Source organism: Centroberyx affinis, unplaced genomic scaffold (assembly GCF_046629955.1).
Source record: "Centroberyx affinis isolate AG114_WGS23_722 - 3 ecotype Tasmania unplaced genomic scaffold, CSIRO-AGI_Caff_v1 ptg000910l_1, whole genome shotgun sequence".
NCBI lineage: Eukaryota > Metazoa > Chordata > Actinopteri > Beryciformes > Berycidae > Centroberyx > Centroberyx affinis.
Window position 1 is genome coordinate 19,809 of NW_027279494.1, and position 14,396 is coordinate 34,204.

General features: G+C 41.8%; 1 protein-coding gene across 1 annotated transcript in view; it reads right to left on the bottom strand.

Moving 5' to 3' along the window:
• The window catches only part of xxylt1 (xyloside xylosyltransferase 1), a 31,026-nt gene that overhangs the window by 16,412 nt on the left and 218 nt on the right, over positions 1-14,396 (bottom strand). Inside the window, exons 2-3 of the mRNA XM_071521658.1 lie at positions 13,199-13,873; positions 7,567-7,714 (exon numbers count right to left, since the gene is read on the bottom strand). Coding sequence (XP_071377759.1) covers positions 7,567-7,714; positions 13,199-13,738 — 688 coding nt within the window. The 5' untranslated portion in view covers positions 13,739-13,873. The remainder of the gene's footprint in view (positions 1-7,566; positions 7,715-13,198; positions 13,874-14,396) is intronic.

Genomic DNA, 14,396 nt, shown 5'->3' on the forward strand with positions numbered 1-14,396 from the left:
CATAATAAACATGCTTTTATTGTGAGCTGTCAAAAATCCCAGATTCTTTAAAATGAATATATTCCAGCTACCAGGACACAATCATGGTGTCTTAGGAAGAGGAAGCAGGGTTTTTGGGGGGTGAATATCCAAAAATGCCCCTCCGTACCATGCAGGTTGCAGGTTTTATATGATAGGGGGGGCGTAGGGTGAATTTTTTTTTTGCAATGGTATTATAGATTGGAATTTCTATGTACACTTACTGGTTTGCCATGAAGAAAGACTTTTATTTTTTTTTTTTATTTATACAGCACTTGTCAAAACAAGTGTTACAAAGTGCTATGGATACGCCAGGAAGTAAACGTTATGGGATTTTGATCTAAAAAATAAATAAATAAAAACTTTTGCTAACTTTTTGCCATTTATTGTTAAATAGGCGAACATTATGAAAAGGAGAATTAGCTAACAAGGTGAAAAAGTTATTTTTCACATCATTATGACAAGCTCCTAGCTCCTTCCCGGTAGTTCAGGCCACATGTGTTTTTTGGCTTCACCTGAAAGAAGTCACACACTTTCATGGTGTCTAGGTCTCATTCTGGTGGGGCCACAATAGCCAAGCAAATTCCAAGGCACGACCTGACTGTAAGGGGTGAAACATCACAGGCCAACAGCCTGCACTTGGGGAAAAAAGAAAACACTACCTTGGCCTAAGCTAAGCTCATTGAAGCACGAAACAATACGGGGTGACTGAGGGGACCAGCAGCTTGGTCTGGAGAGATATTTTAGGGCGCCGGTTTCTGTTTAAACAAGTGACAGAAAAAGAAAACTCAGCGAGACAGCATCAGCCTGTTTTCGGTCCTCTCCAAACAAGGAAGCAGCCAATCACAATGCCCTCATGTGCTATGCCAACAGAAAAGGGGCTCGGAAAAGAGTCTCCTCCGAGTGGTCAGCGCTGTTCGTTTGTACTAACCGGCTTTAACAGCGGTAGTATAGCAGGAAGCGGCTCTCTGGCTGTTACAACACTGCGGTATGGTGGGTTTGATGTTATATCTATGACTCAACACAAAGTCCCATGGAGGTGAAAGATCACATGCAATCCAAACCATTCTGTGGCTTCCATCGTGACACCACATAATGCTGTTGGCAGAACGGGAGGTCCTGTATCTGTGACTGAAAGATCACCAGTCAGAATCCCTGGACTGGCTGGGAAACTAGGGGCAGGTGAAGTGAACGAGTAACAATCTCCCCTCCCTCAACAACGACCATCATAGTGCTGTTGAGCAAGGCACTGAAGCCCGATTGCTCAGTAGTGGCAGCTCGCAAATGTGGATGTACCTAAAAATATGAAGCAAGTAGGGATGGGACAATATGCTTATCTCACAATATGATTCGATACACGATACGGGGGTCCACGATTTGATACGATGTAAACGTTATGTGCAGGATTCTGTTTATTTCTGAGCCACACATCATCTAGCAATGGCACTGGTCATCACAAAGTTCAACTAATGAAACTCATTTGTGATTACTAGAGCAGAATAAAATGTAGCTAATATCGCAATTCATTTTTCTGCCACGATACGTAGTGTCATATTTGTGCACTGCGATATACTGAGTTTCGATATATTGTCCCATCCATAGAAGCAAGGCATTGCTGACAAAGAGCATGTGTCCTAAGTGAAAACATTTCATGATAAATGGAAGGCTAGAAAAGAATAATTATCTTGATCAAACATGCAGGACAAATTCTGTAATGTATAGTCATGGTCAATATACAGTGACGTTGTGGCCTTTGTGGGTTTGACTGGTGTTTGCGCACCTTAGGGTAACATTACAGCATGCAAGGTAATGCATGCATGGGAGAGAGAGAGAGAGAGAGACAAGACAGACAAAGAAACAGAAAGAGCTTTTCCCAGTGACAGGGTGGAGCCCAGTAAGAAGACAGTGGACTCTACAGTGCAGAAGACGGACCACACACACAGCACTGCTTTGTTTCAATAATACCTTAACTACTATAGTCTGTGTCTGGAGGAGAACAAGCTTCTCTGTTATCAAATCAGTTCCAGACCAGTTTGGGGATAAAGCTGGAGAATGTTTTTTAAGTACACCATTTGTTAAAACGAGAATAGTCATTTACTTTTGTCTGGCAAGCATGTGTTCCTGTTTGGTTGTTTTACCTCAACTTCCTTCCTCAACCATAAAATTTGCAATTTGACCTCGCCATTTGACAAGACTCCTATTGAATGAAAAGGGATGAGCAGCAATAACAGGGATTTAAATCAATCTCAGCTTTTGATTTTCTCATGTTGTATTGGCCACAGGCCAAGTGGTTTGTGGGTGGTGGAAATGTATTGGAGGAATAATGTCGTTAGGTGGCTTGTAGCTTGCCTGAGGCACTGACCAGATCACACAGTTGTCTTGCGTTTGTCTAAACACCAAAACGGCAACAGCAGAGACAATGTTACCTAACATTACTACAATTTTTTCAGGAAGAAAGTGGGTCAGCCTCATCAAGCCCTGACACTGGTCTTTAAGTGAGCACTTATAGCCTACATGCTAGGTGCATTTAGAGGCTGAGAAAAGCCCTGAGCGCTGAAGGGGGTTGGTCAAATTACATGGACCAGGAGCTAATTTGAACACATTAGCGGCTTCAGCTAATAGCTACACTTGGATAATCAGGGCTCATTACTGTAAAATAAATCAATGTGAACTGTCTGGTCGAAGCAAAACCATTCTTTTCAAATCATATCCATTTCTCCAAATACATAAAATATGGCATCCCATTAGCTTTGAAGTACTCTTTCTTGGCATGCATGAAGTGTAATCTCTAGAGTGGATTTCGGCCAATCTGTTTCGTGTAGCAACATGGTGTTTGTGGGCAGAGGAGGGAAGGCTAATCCAATGTTCTCTACTGAAAGGCAATCTGCACATAGTACAATCTTTATCCTGTGAAGTTCAAGTCGATAGTGGTTAAGGGAGTGATTCTAGATGTCATTTGGTTTGAGACAGATAAATGAGTCCACATGGTGCTGAATATTCACAAAGTAGGGGTGGCAGTGGGCATAAATTGACAACACAGTACTTTCTCCAGTTCATTTTGAGTGAAGGGACTCTATGGACCGGTCACTGCAGAGAGCAGGCTGTATGTAGGTCAGTGAACGCGCCTCACTGTTAGATCAAGGATGAGGAATGGACCGATTCCCCTACTTCCTTGTGGTACAATTCATGGTACAACATGATAATCATAATCACTGAGACCCTCCAGACCACTAATGTATTCGTGAAGGGAATAAAAGAACATCAGAATACCGATACATTTCAGTGATGCCTTTCAGGTGGATGGTGTCATTTCAGTGATTAAGGGTTTGTGGTACCATTTCATTTTATGAATAGTTTAGTTTTTATCCAGTGCAGCTGTGTTCTTGAGTGTTTTCTTCAAAGATATTTGCACAAGCTGATTTTTTCTCTTTTTTCTGTTTTATATGATATCCATATCACAATATTAGCACATGTTAAAAAAAACCAGCATCACATTATGTGTGCTAATAAATAAACAAATAACAATCAGAAGTACGATAAGAATGACCTGGCCAATATTTCAAACCTTGGCTGTATTTGACAGGGCCAACATGTGTTCTTCATCACTGAAAGAGCTATACTCATCCTGCCAGGCTGTGTCCGAATATAAAAAAAAAAAAAAACACATTTTCCCCAGATTCCCCAAATGATTCGGTTCACAGACCGGATTTCCTATATTCAGGTAACTTTTTATGTATAGAATAACATTGAAAATATAGTACAAAACTCAATACAAAAATCAATAAAATGGAGACTGCATTTTTGTTGAAACGCATTTTGTTGACTGTTCGGAAACAGCAGTGGTAGTATAGGACCTAGATTTTTTTGTGTAACTATTTTTTAACGAACAGCCTATTGTATATGCACAGATTTTTAAATTTGATCAAAATATGGGAGAAAATGGGGAGAAATGAGACCACAGGCGAACACCACGAGAAGGGCATGATAATCAGGAGTCTCCCAGGAAAATTGTGAGGGTTGGCAGGTAAGGTGCTTGGCAGGTGTTAACTTTGGACACTGTCGCCAGGTAAAGCCATTGAGCCTGGTCCAGTCCACCAACCCAGTCATGTTCAGCCCAGGCCCGCTATTCTACAGCAATGAACCCACTGGGAAGAGCTATTAGATCTGTATGGGAGAGGGTGGATGGGTCCGCAGATACCGGGTGAACGCGTTTTGTTTAGTTCTCCAGCAACAGGTCTTTCATCCTTACCCTTGAAAAACATGAAAAAAGCAGCACATGGTGTGTATTGGTGTATTGGAAATACGAAAATGTATTAAATGGTCCTCTAACCAAGGGCAACTAGGATGTTTGCGTCTCATCTCGGTCACTGGCAAGGGGCAAATAAAGGTAGAACCTGTGTTGTAATAAATCAGGTTTTTAGACATCTATCTGCAATGTAACTTTAGGCTTGCGCGACAAGCAGCCACCCAGCTACAACCTCATTTCCACGTGTCATCATTCTCACTTTAGCGAAGCAATTCACACATTTGCGATGTCATTCCTAGGCTAGGTGGAAAATGAAGGATGGGGTTGCGAGGGACAGTCAAGCCGCAGCATGCTGAAACCTCTGGGGCTGATGCACAAATATGGAACAGTTATCCATTAACGCACACAATGTGTCTCTTAGGGACTTTATCCGGGATCTAATCATTAGGAAATTAATTACAAGAGAGAAATATTTCCATTGTGCATGTTCATTTCCCCTCCGTCACGGGCAGATGGTGTCACACTTGAGCCCTATTTTTAAGCTGTTTTTCTACCTGACATCTACCATTATGGGCCGCGGTAGTTCTCGCCAAACTATGGCTCAGAATAACAGAATTAACATTTATATTAATTTTGATGATTTTGATGGAAAAACAAATCTAACACTAAACCATATAGCGGTGGGCATACTATCAAACTACTGAATTATCCTGACCAAACTCAGAATGACAAACAAAACACAATATCTGAAATGTGGCTATATTCTTAATGCATCTTTTTAATTGGGTTGCAAGAAGCCAATTCTGCCACTCAGGAAAAGACACACACACCTTGTATGCATGCTCACACACACACACACACACACAACAGGGGGTATGTGTGCAGTAGTCTACACTGGAATGTGTGTGTATGCATGTTCACACACACATTCCAGTGTAGACTACTGCACACATACCCCCTGTTGATGCAAGCATTCTTTGAACAGAAATGGATAAGCAGCTCTGTGTTTTGTGTTGGTTGTCTGGCTAGATTTGAATGTTATTGCTGGACTGCAGACTTTTTTCTTTTAGTTGTTTAAAAAAAGAAAAGACTGCACAGACCCTGAAAGAAGACATATTATATGTCATTCATGTAATTGTAATAATGTAACTGTTATCTCAATGTAAATGTCTGAACAAAAACATTAATTAAAAAAAAAAAGAAAAGAAATGGATAAACACATAGAACAGACATATGGCATGCTAGGTCAGTCACCAAACCAAATCTGGTTGTGTGAGAACCCAAAAAGAAACACACTTCCAATTCAGACAAGTGAAGAATGCTCAAAAGAAAAATAAATTCAACGCAATGGGAAAACATTTTTGATTGTCATTTCAAGAAGCTAGACAAACTCCCAATGTCACATTGACAAAAGTTTTCAAATCGAGCAGAAATAACTCTGAACTCCCATCTTTGAACCACAAATGACTTTTCAGAAGTGACAGCTGAGTGACAACACAACCATGCACTCAAACATTTTTCCTCGGGCAGAATATGAGAATTTTTTCACTTTAAATGACTTTTTTTGCCTAAAGAGATTCATCTTTTTCTTCACAATTTTCCTCTTCTGCTCGTCAAGTGATATCCTACTTACCCTTCTAACAGAAATAGCATACTTAGGTATTCTATGGAAATATTTAAAGAAAGCCTGAACTTGACCTCGGGGTGTGCGAAGCCTGCAAATGGAAAACTAATAAAATGGGGAAATTCAGGTTCCTGCTCACGCTATTGAATTGCCACGCGTATGAAATCTGTTTTATGCATATGAATTCTATTTTAGCAGTGTGCCGAATAAAATGGTGAAACTGATTGCTTAGAAGTGGAAAACAATTGAATAAAAGGAATATATTTGAGCTTCACAGGCACATGCCAAGGAAATGCACCCTCTATTCAAATCTTTGAATAATTATCTCTGAATCTCAACATGAACAGAATATTAGGAACATGTGATGATCTAAATAGCTCACCACATCACACTCTGAGCCAAAGTTTCAAAAATCTCTTCCTCCGGTGGGAGTGCATCACACTGTTTGGAAAACTTTTGTCTGGTTTCAAGGTTTTGTGAGCATGGCAGCCACAGAAAGGTGTCCTGTAGTGAGTTATCGATTCAACCCCCAAAGCCTGTTGCTCCATTTGCAGAGTGCCACCCCATGCTGCACATCCACCGGGGTGTGAAAAGTGCTGGACCACAACACCACATGGACAAAAGTGGAGACCGCTGCCATCAGTCAGTACAAACACGGGGGGCAGCGATGTGGGTAGCAGTGACGGAACAGAACACATCCTGCCTCCCCAGCTCCCCAGGGCCTCTCCAGCCTGCCACGTGTCTGACAGATACCTGGCCATGCTGCCTTTTCCAACTGTGCACCAACACTACTGGGACAGAGAAGTGAGCGCCTGAGCCAGTCTAAAATAGGGTCAACCTGAGAATATAGATAAGTGTTACATGTTTAAACCTATACTAAGATCTTTATGTAAAAATATACCTGTCTTATCAGCCTAAATCACAAAGTGGGGCAATAGAGACGACCATGCCATCCCCACTAACTGACATCTATATAGAAGGTGACATCCCCGGGTACCAAAGATCAGCCAATAGCAGATGGCCAGTTCCCTACTTTTCATTAGGTCTCAGGCTTCACCAGAGATTTGGGTTTGGGGTTTAATTACTCTGTAAGAGGAAAAATACCAACTGTCTCCTAAACAGCAGCGAGCGCTCCATCCAGAGAAAGTTGGACTCACCAATGTTAGATCTTTTGCCTCTCTTGTCCCTTTGGATTCCTTTGGTATAAAGCATCACAGACTGGACAGGTTGGTGAATATGTGTGTGCTGTGCGCAGTTTACTTGTCATGTTGCATGATTTAAAATTTTTCACACAGTTACCCCTTGCTGCCATTTGGGGCAGCCAAAGTGCAAAGCTGCCTTGTGTAGCTTTAAGCTTAAAAATAGTGTAAGCCATCCAAGTTAAAATCACTCACCGGTCACCTTTGGAAACCCTTCAGAGGCCACTTTAACACTCCTGCCTACACTAATTAAATATAGCAGTTCTAATGCACGTTTCTCCTCCACATCCCAGGTATTAAACTGCCAGTTCAATTTTAGGAGAGCAAATTTGATTCAAATGTATAGTTATAATGACAGGGCGTAAATTCTTAACAGCCCTGGGTTCAACCGGCCAAACAAAAGTATTCTAAAAGTAAGCTCAACCAATAGTTGATCAATTGACTGACTGAGGAAGTGTGAGAAAGTGCGTGAGTCTTACTTTCAGGCATGATGTGGTGCATGGCTACAGACAGGAAGAAGATGGCGTCGCTGTAGTAAGCCCCAGAGCCGGCGCTGAAGTGCTTCTGCATGGCCTCGACGATAGGGAAGAGCTTCTGTGTGAGGGCGACCACGTCATGGAACACCACCTGCATGGGAGATTAATACAGAGGAAACATGTCAACTTAAATCACAACATTGACTACTGCAACTTCCAAACTGCAAGAGCATCAGCGAGATTCCTAAACTTGATATTCTGGTGTGTGTGCAACATCCAAGGCCAACACACAAACTGCATCTCAGAGAAAATCTTTCATTTTATTCAAACTGAGCAAATCCTAAAATCCCATTTTGTTTTTCCATTTTTGAGCGTTGAAAATTAAATTATTAGTATGGAGTTCGTCTGAATTTTGTGGAATTTTTGACAGATAAAATGAAATACAAGGCTGAAAGGTGTACAAAATTAATGCTTGTATGAAAATGTATTCTACAATATGCTGTAATGTCTAAGTTAATTTGCAGTTGAAATTCCAATAATTTTGGACATTCATAGAATATTAATTTTGCATCAGGAGTCTACAAATTTTGACTTTATCTTTCTCCTCCGACGCACCTGGCACATACATACGGTTGTGCAAATATAATGTGTAGGATAGAAAAATACAAGAAAATCCAAAATAAAATTAAAAAAATCAGTATGTAGTGTTAAATAGGTGTATATTATGATGTACACCTAAAAGCTAAAAAAGTCATTTCATTCTGACTTACAAAACAATAGCGTGTTATACTGAGTAAATGGTAAGCCTGACTAGAGTGAGTCTCTAGTCCTATTACTCATGCCATATGACAAAACCCAAATCTTCATTAATTGAAGAATTGACTGAGTGCAGAGGGTCTGCCACACAATCATCCTGATCCTCCACACAAATCCCAATGAATGCCATCTTCTCATCTACAGATTCACAGCTCCCTCAATCCCATGAAGCAGCAGTTTCTGCTGTGATCATGTACAGTAGATATCTCTCCAGATTACTGAAAGAGGATTGAAAAAAATACAGTAAGCACCGATTCCCATTAAAGCTTTCATTCCTACAGCAAAATCAACAAATATGTTCGGGACGTATTCCAGATTGGACGGTGGCCTTCTCTGGTTAAGCCCGACAACTAGATAGAGGGTTTAGATAAAACCTGGTCAATATGGCTGTCATATTTTAAATCAGGTCCACGTGTCTGGGATGCCAGACATCATTTAATGATCCCTAAAAGATTAAGGTAAGCCCCTGGGCTGTTTTTGGAAATCAGTGTCCTGGACTGCTGTTGGTATTGTGCTATAATGGCACACAAATCATTGCAGTTGGCTATAAAACAGTTGTATTTCCGAAGCCCCTGATGAAACCCTCACTCACTTAAGATGCATTGGAAACATTTACATATTATGCCTTTAGCAGATGCTCTTGCCAAATCCAGAGTGACTTGCTTTATGTGCAACGGTAGAATATGCTTCAGTTCATGCATCATGGATTATATGTGAAGTGTAACAGATAAAACTAGTACCAAGACAGGAGAATAAAATGGAATAGGATAAATGCTCAAAAGATTGATGGTTGATTCTTCCCTTCTCTCTTTAAAAGCAGAAGCATTACGTACGCTTATTGCTCAGTTATGGACTTTCATTGTATAAAACTGTGGCTTTGATAAAATTAGACTTAAAATCACCAATGGGCAGGAAAAAAAGGTTTCAGGTGACCATGGAAAATCTGGCTTCCACCTTTATAGCATGTGTATTTCTTTCTATTTCCTTGTGTATTTTATAGACTGTGTTGGTTTTTAAGAGCTACCCATGAATAATTCAGAGTAAACACAGCAAAACCAAAAGTTTACTACTTTCAATAACCCTGGCACAATAAATAATGCAACAAGGTCTTAGAAAAGCCTATTTGCTTTACAGCTATCCAACGTCTGCCTCAATTTAGGCAAATGGACTAAAGATTTGACATATGGTGATGATGACAAGGTTAAAGAGCAGGCCATCCAGCTGTGCTGCAATGTGAAAAACTGAACGGATGTTAAGTTTTTCAGTTAGGCTAGGAGTGGGTTTTTGTCTCTTACTATGTTCTTGGGACATTCACGTTACTGTGAGAGTCTTGAGATCAGTTTCAATTAACAACATAATTTTACTGAAGAGAGGTGAAGCCGTCACCACTACTGAAAAAGGAAGGAACATTAACAAATAAAAAGGCTAGCTGCTCTATTCTGGCACAAGGAAAGCTAATCAGTGAGTGCCAATGTGAGAGTATGCCTTGGGCCTGAAAGATTGACTGACCACACCATTACACCATTCAGACTGACATGTACTGGCTGTTGACTGTTCTCTGCACAGTGCAGGATTGCACGCTCCAAACAGTAGCTAGGAGAATGGATGCAATTAGGTGAGAAGAACATTATGTTTTGTTTACAGGCTATTGCTTTTACCGTTTTAGTGGCTATGAGATCACATTGTCTTTTGATTAGCTACACACTGGGCAGTCACAAAAGCAAAACTTCAGTTTGACACCAGTGGACAAAAAAGACTAGAAGGCCTAGCTATGCTGCAAATAATCCAATTAAAGTTTTTCCCAGATATTGCTCTAGTGACTTATTAGGAAGAAAAAAAGGTCACCTATTTTTTGGACACACTGTTGAGCTGCAAATAGCCCAGCAGCATTTTCTATTAAAATTGGAATCTGCTCTGACAAGAAACCTTCTCTCAGCAAAAGCAATACAGCTGGGCAAGTAATATTATTAGCTTGAGTCGTGAACATAGCCTAAACTAACCTAGGAAATAAAATTGGAGCTGCACACAGCTGATTTGAAAAGCTGGACGTGTTTGGTAGCTGCTATTGCGTTGTTGACCTGCTTTTTGAAGGGAAGCCCATATTGAGCAAAGTTTCCTTTTTGACTTTTCCAGCCTGGCTTGTCTGCCACAATCTCTACTGAACAGGGGATGAGAGAGGGACTTGGGTCATGAACATTCACCCCTCTACGTCATCAAACCACGGAAGGACAAATTTAATATGGAACGCATCCTGGTCAGTGGTGGAAACTGTTGCTTAACTATCTTTCACACAAGAGGACCATCATAACATATTTCTTTGTCAATAAGACTCCCCGAGTGCGTTCAGGTTTTAAAATTAGGAATCATTTCTGAGCAAATTACTTAATTCCTGTCAATAGTCTAAATAACGCACTGCTATTTGGGAAGCAATGGGGACAATTTGGCAGTCAAACACTTCATGAAATCATAGCTTGAATGCAGAAAGACTCAAGTGTGTCGTGTCATTGGAAGTGTGTGAATGATGGTCAGCAGTAATGAGCATGGCCCTTGGGCAGTGTGACTCTACAGGCTGTATGTTCCGAATGTCAAGGGGGTCTTTGAATTTGCCACTGTTGGAAAGTCATGGAGGTTGAGATTCTTGCATAACCACCATCTTGTCCTCATGCTCCCCCGAGATGAATAATTAAAATGAATGAGGGTAGGGATGAGCAGACGAGGATGTCAACATGCTCATACACTGCCCAAGTCAGCCCTCGGGGAGTTCCCATCCCATTTGTAACTTTGGCAGGACTTTGTGTGTGTCTGTTATGTGCATGTCAGCAGAGACAGAACGTGGTTGTGCCTGTTTCAGTGGTGGCAGCACATTATTTCATGCTTCATCATCTCAAAAACTCCATGTTTGAAACCAGTGGTCTGGAATGACACCATGAGGATGACAAAAACATCGGCTCGCACAGGAAATCACTGGGTATGCAGCCTGCAACTACGGGCTGGGCACAGGCTGTTCCAGTGTGTGCAGCATGTAACTTTGATAAGGCAGCAAGCTGTGTAAGTGAGTTATGAGCACAGATTCCCCGATGCCAGTCTGCACGCCTGGATTACTGCATGGAGGGCAACTGCTACCAACCACCAAGGGCATCAGAGCGCTGGGCTGGTGTGCAGATAAACTTCCAATATCTCATTAAATTCAATTGGAAAATGTGTCATTGTGGACACAATTATTCTGATAATACACCCTAAATTTGCAAGTGACATCTTAGTTATTCTTGGTGCTTTGCTGTGGGTGTTCCATGCAAATTTATGTACGCTGTGTTAGCAATTTGCACTTTGTTTACTGAGCGGTGTTAGTTTCCTGCCATGCAACTCAGCCTGCTACACAGCAGTGCACTCTGCTTCTATGCACATGATGCCTTTGCTGATTGGCCTCTTGTTGACTGCTATTAATGTAAACATAACCGAACAGAATTTATGATATAATGTTAATATAATAAACAGCCAAAGTTATGAGCCCTCATACTCTTGTATCTGCTGTATTATTTTGTAATATTCCAAATCCTACTGATTGTCACCAGTACTTTGTAGTCCTCCTCTTTAACAAATTTGCATTGCATCTTGATTAACTTCAGTTTGTAGTTGTACATTGAAAAATTGTTTGTATTGTTTTGTTTGCATAACGTATCTGAAGGGTGGAGGGTGTTAATCCTAGGGGGATAATCTCTGCATGTCACTGTGGTCTCTCTTTTGGAGGACCTAAGAGATTTTGTCTGGTCATCTCCTTAGATATCAGTGTAGCTGCTCTCACCGCACTGCTCCATGACAAGACAAATCTGAGCAGTTCATCACGGCTTGTCCAGTACCCTTCATATTGCATTACACTGTATTACACAGTTCAGTGGCGCTCCTAAAGAGAGTTTGAGCAGGGTTTGACTTGGAAAGTGGGGAGGGTGAAATGAACAGGGAGTAATCTGACCCTCTGGCTCAAAACTGCCTAGATGCTAAGCTGAGCAAACCTCTAGTCAATCCAAAGCAGGCAGAGGATCAGCCTAAGCTAACGCAGAGCTGCGACATCCCTACCAGATGATGAAGATGATGAGATATTCCTGGGGGGGGAACAGGGCTGGAAGGCAAGGGAGGATTTGGGAAGGGATAAGCAAGTTGTAAACAAGTTTGTTATCTTGTGCTCTGTGAGGCATACAAAAGAAGGGGGGGGTGGGGCAGGGCATCGCATCAAACAGAAAGAGCAAGACAGAGGCGACATAATCCTCTCTTTTGGCAGAAAGAACACAGACGGGGAGGGATATCTCCAACAGTGAGGGTAGTTTGGCAGGCCAACACTGCCCCCGTGTGTTTCAAAACACATGGCATAAATACGCTTTGGTGCAATCTCCAGCCAGTGTGTTTCTCCAAAAGGAGGCTTATGTTCCTGAGGTTAGAGCCTGGAGTCTTTAATTGCTGAACCCTAAAACAGCGATGTGCAATGAATCTACATCAGTACAACTACATCAATAAACCAGTATGGCTGGGTGTCACTGGAAAGATCCAATTACTGCCTCTAAAATTCTATTTTTTCCAATATTGGTCCTTATTTAATGACTGTACATTTCATTATGCTACAGAGTAAATTATCTGTTTCACTAAATAGAAAAAGACCACACTCAAATGATTTCTTCAAAACAAAGCACCGATGAGAAGAAGAAAATTGTAGTTCTCGTTGTAAGAATCAAACATTTCGAAGATTTTTAATACTTTGAAATTGATAGATACCCGAGATTGGTACAGTGCCAATAGATATTGTGTTAGGATACCCAACCCTACCTACCTCGTACTTAAATGTTGCGTCCAGGAGAAATTCCAGCAGCATCCTCTCTCCCAGTTCTTGGCTGGCCTGGTCGCTCACAAAGTGAAGAACGAGCACCTCTCCCTCCAGGAAGCGGCCATGCTTGACCATGGACAACATGGCCACCCTGAACTTCTCCTGCAGGCTCCGGCTCTTGTCCACCTTGGTGAACATCATGAGCGCGTGGTAGTGCTGGTCGCCCACAGCCTCACTGTCCGCTCTCCTGAACCTGCTGTCCTCGCTCTCTTCTCCTGCGTCTCGCTCCTCCCCTCCTTCCTCTTCAGATCCGTCCGGGTGCGGCAGCCTGGTGTCCAAAGTCAGGTCTGCGTCGTTTCTGTTGGCGTTGTGGCTGGCCTGCGTGTGCTTGATGCGCTTGGTGGTGCTGGAGAAATTCTGCTTCTCTGAGCCAAAGTAGTAAAAAGCTACAACGGCAAGCGCTGCGGCCAGAAGCAGGACGAACTGATAGGACTTGAATGTGCTGATCCTACCCATGGTGCCGGCTACCACTCTCAGGACGCCCATATCTCCCAACCACCTTGTAATCCTGTTGATGTCATGGGACGGGAGATGGGAATAAACCCACCATCTTGTGTCTTTCTAGTTCACTGTCATTTTTCAGAAGTAAGCTTAGTCTTATCAACAGAGACAGGCCTTTTCCTGTAAGAGAAAGAAAAGTCATTTTCAGCCCAAGCCTAGAGGGAAGAGGAGTGGGACAGACAGAAGTAACACTTGGTGCTCTTGTGGATTAAGAAAACTAAAGTCCTTAAATGTATAGGTGCTCATTGGGAGCAGGATTCACATCTATAGAAAACTGAGATACTAGCTCGACGATTGAAAACCTCCACTGAGAAAAAAAAGTAAACTAATCCAAGGCTCTCTAAATCCAGTAAAAGGAGGGAAGAGACTAAAAGCTTGAAATTTAAAGAGCCTTTATTGTCAGTTATTTTCAGTCCAAGCCTAGAGGGGAAGAGGAGTGGATTTGGACTTGTTTAACTTGAATGCAAAAGCAATAACAACGGCTCTAAATTCGTGTCTTGACATGTTAAGCGTTATCTACAATAACTTTATTTGCCAGAGCCCTGCAGCCAGGCAGTGTTGTAATTTCGCGCCACGGCTGACAGTCTAGACAACAACATGCACAGTACCTCGATTACGGAGTTTGGCTAAATCAGTAACGTCA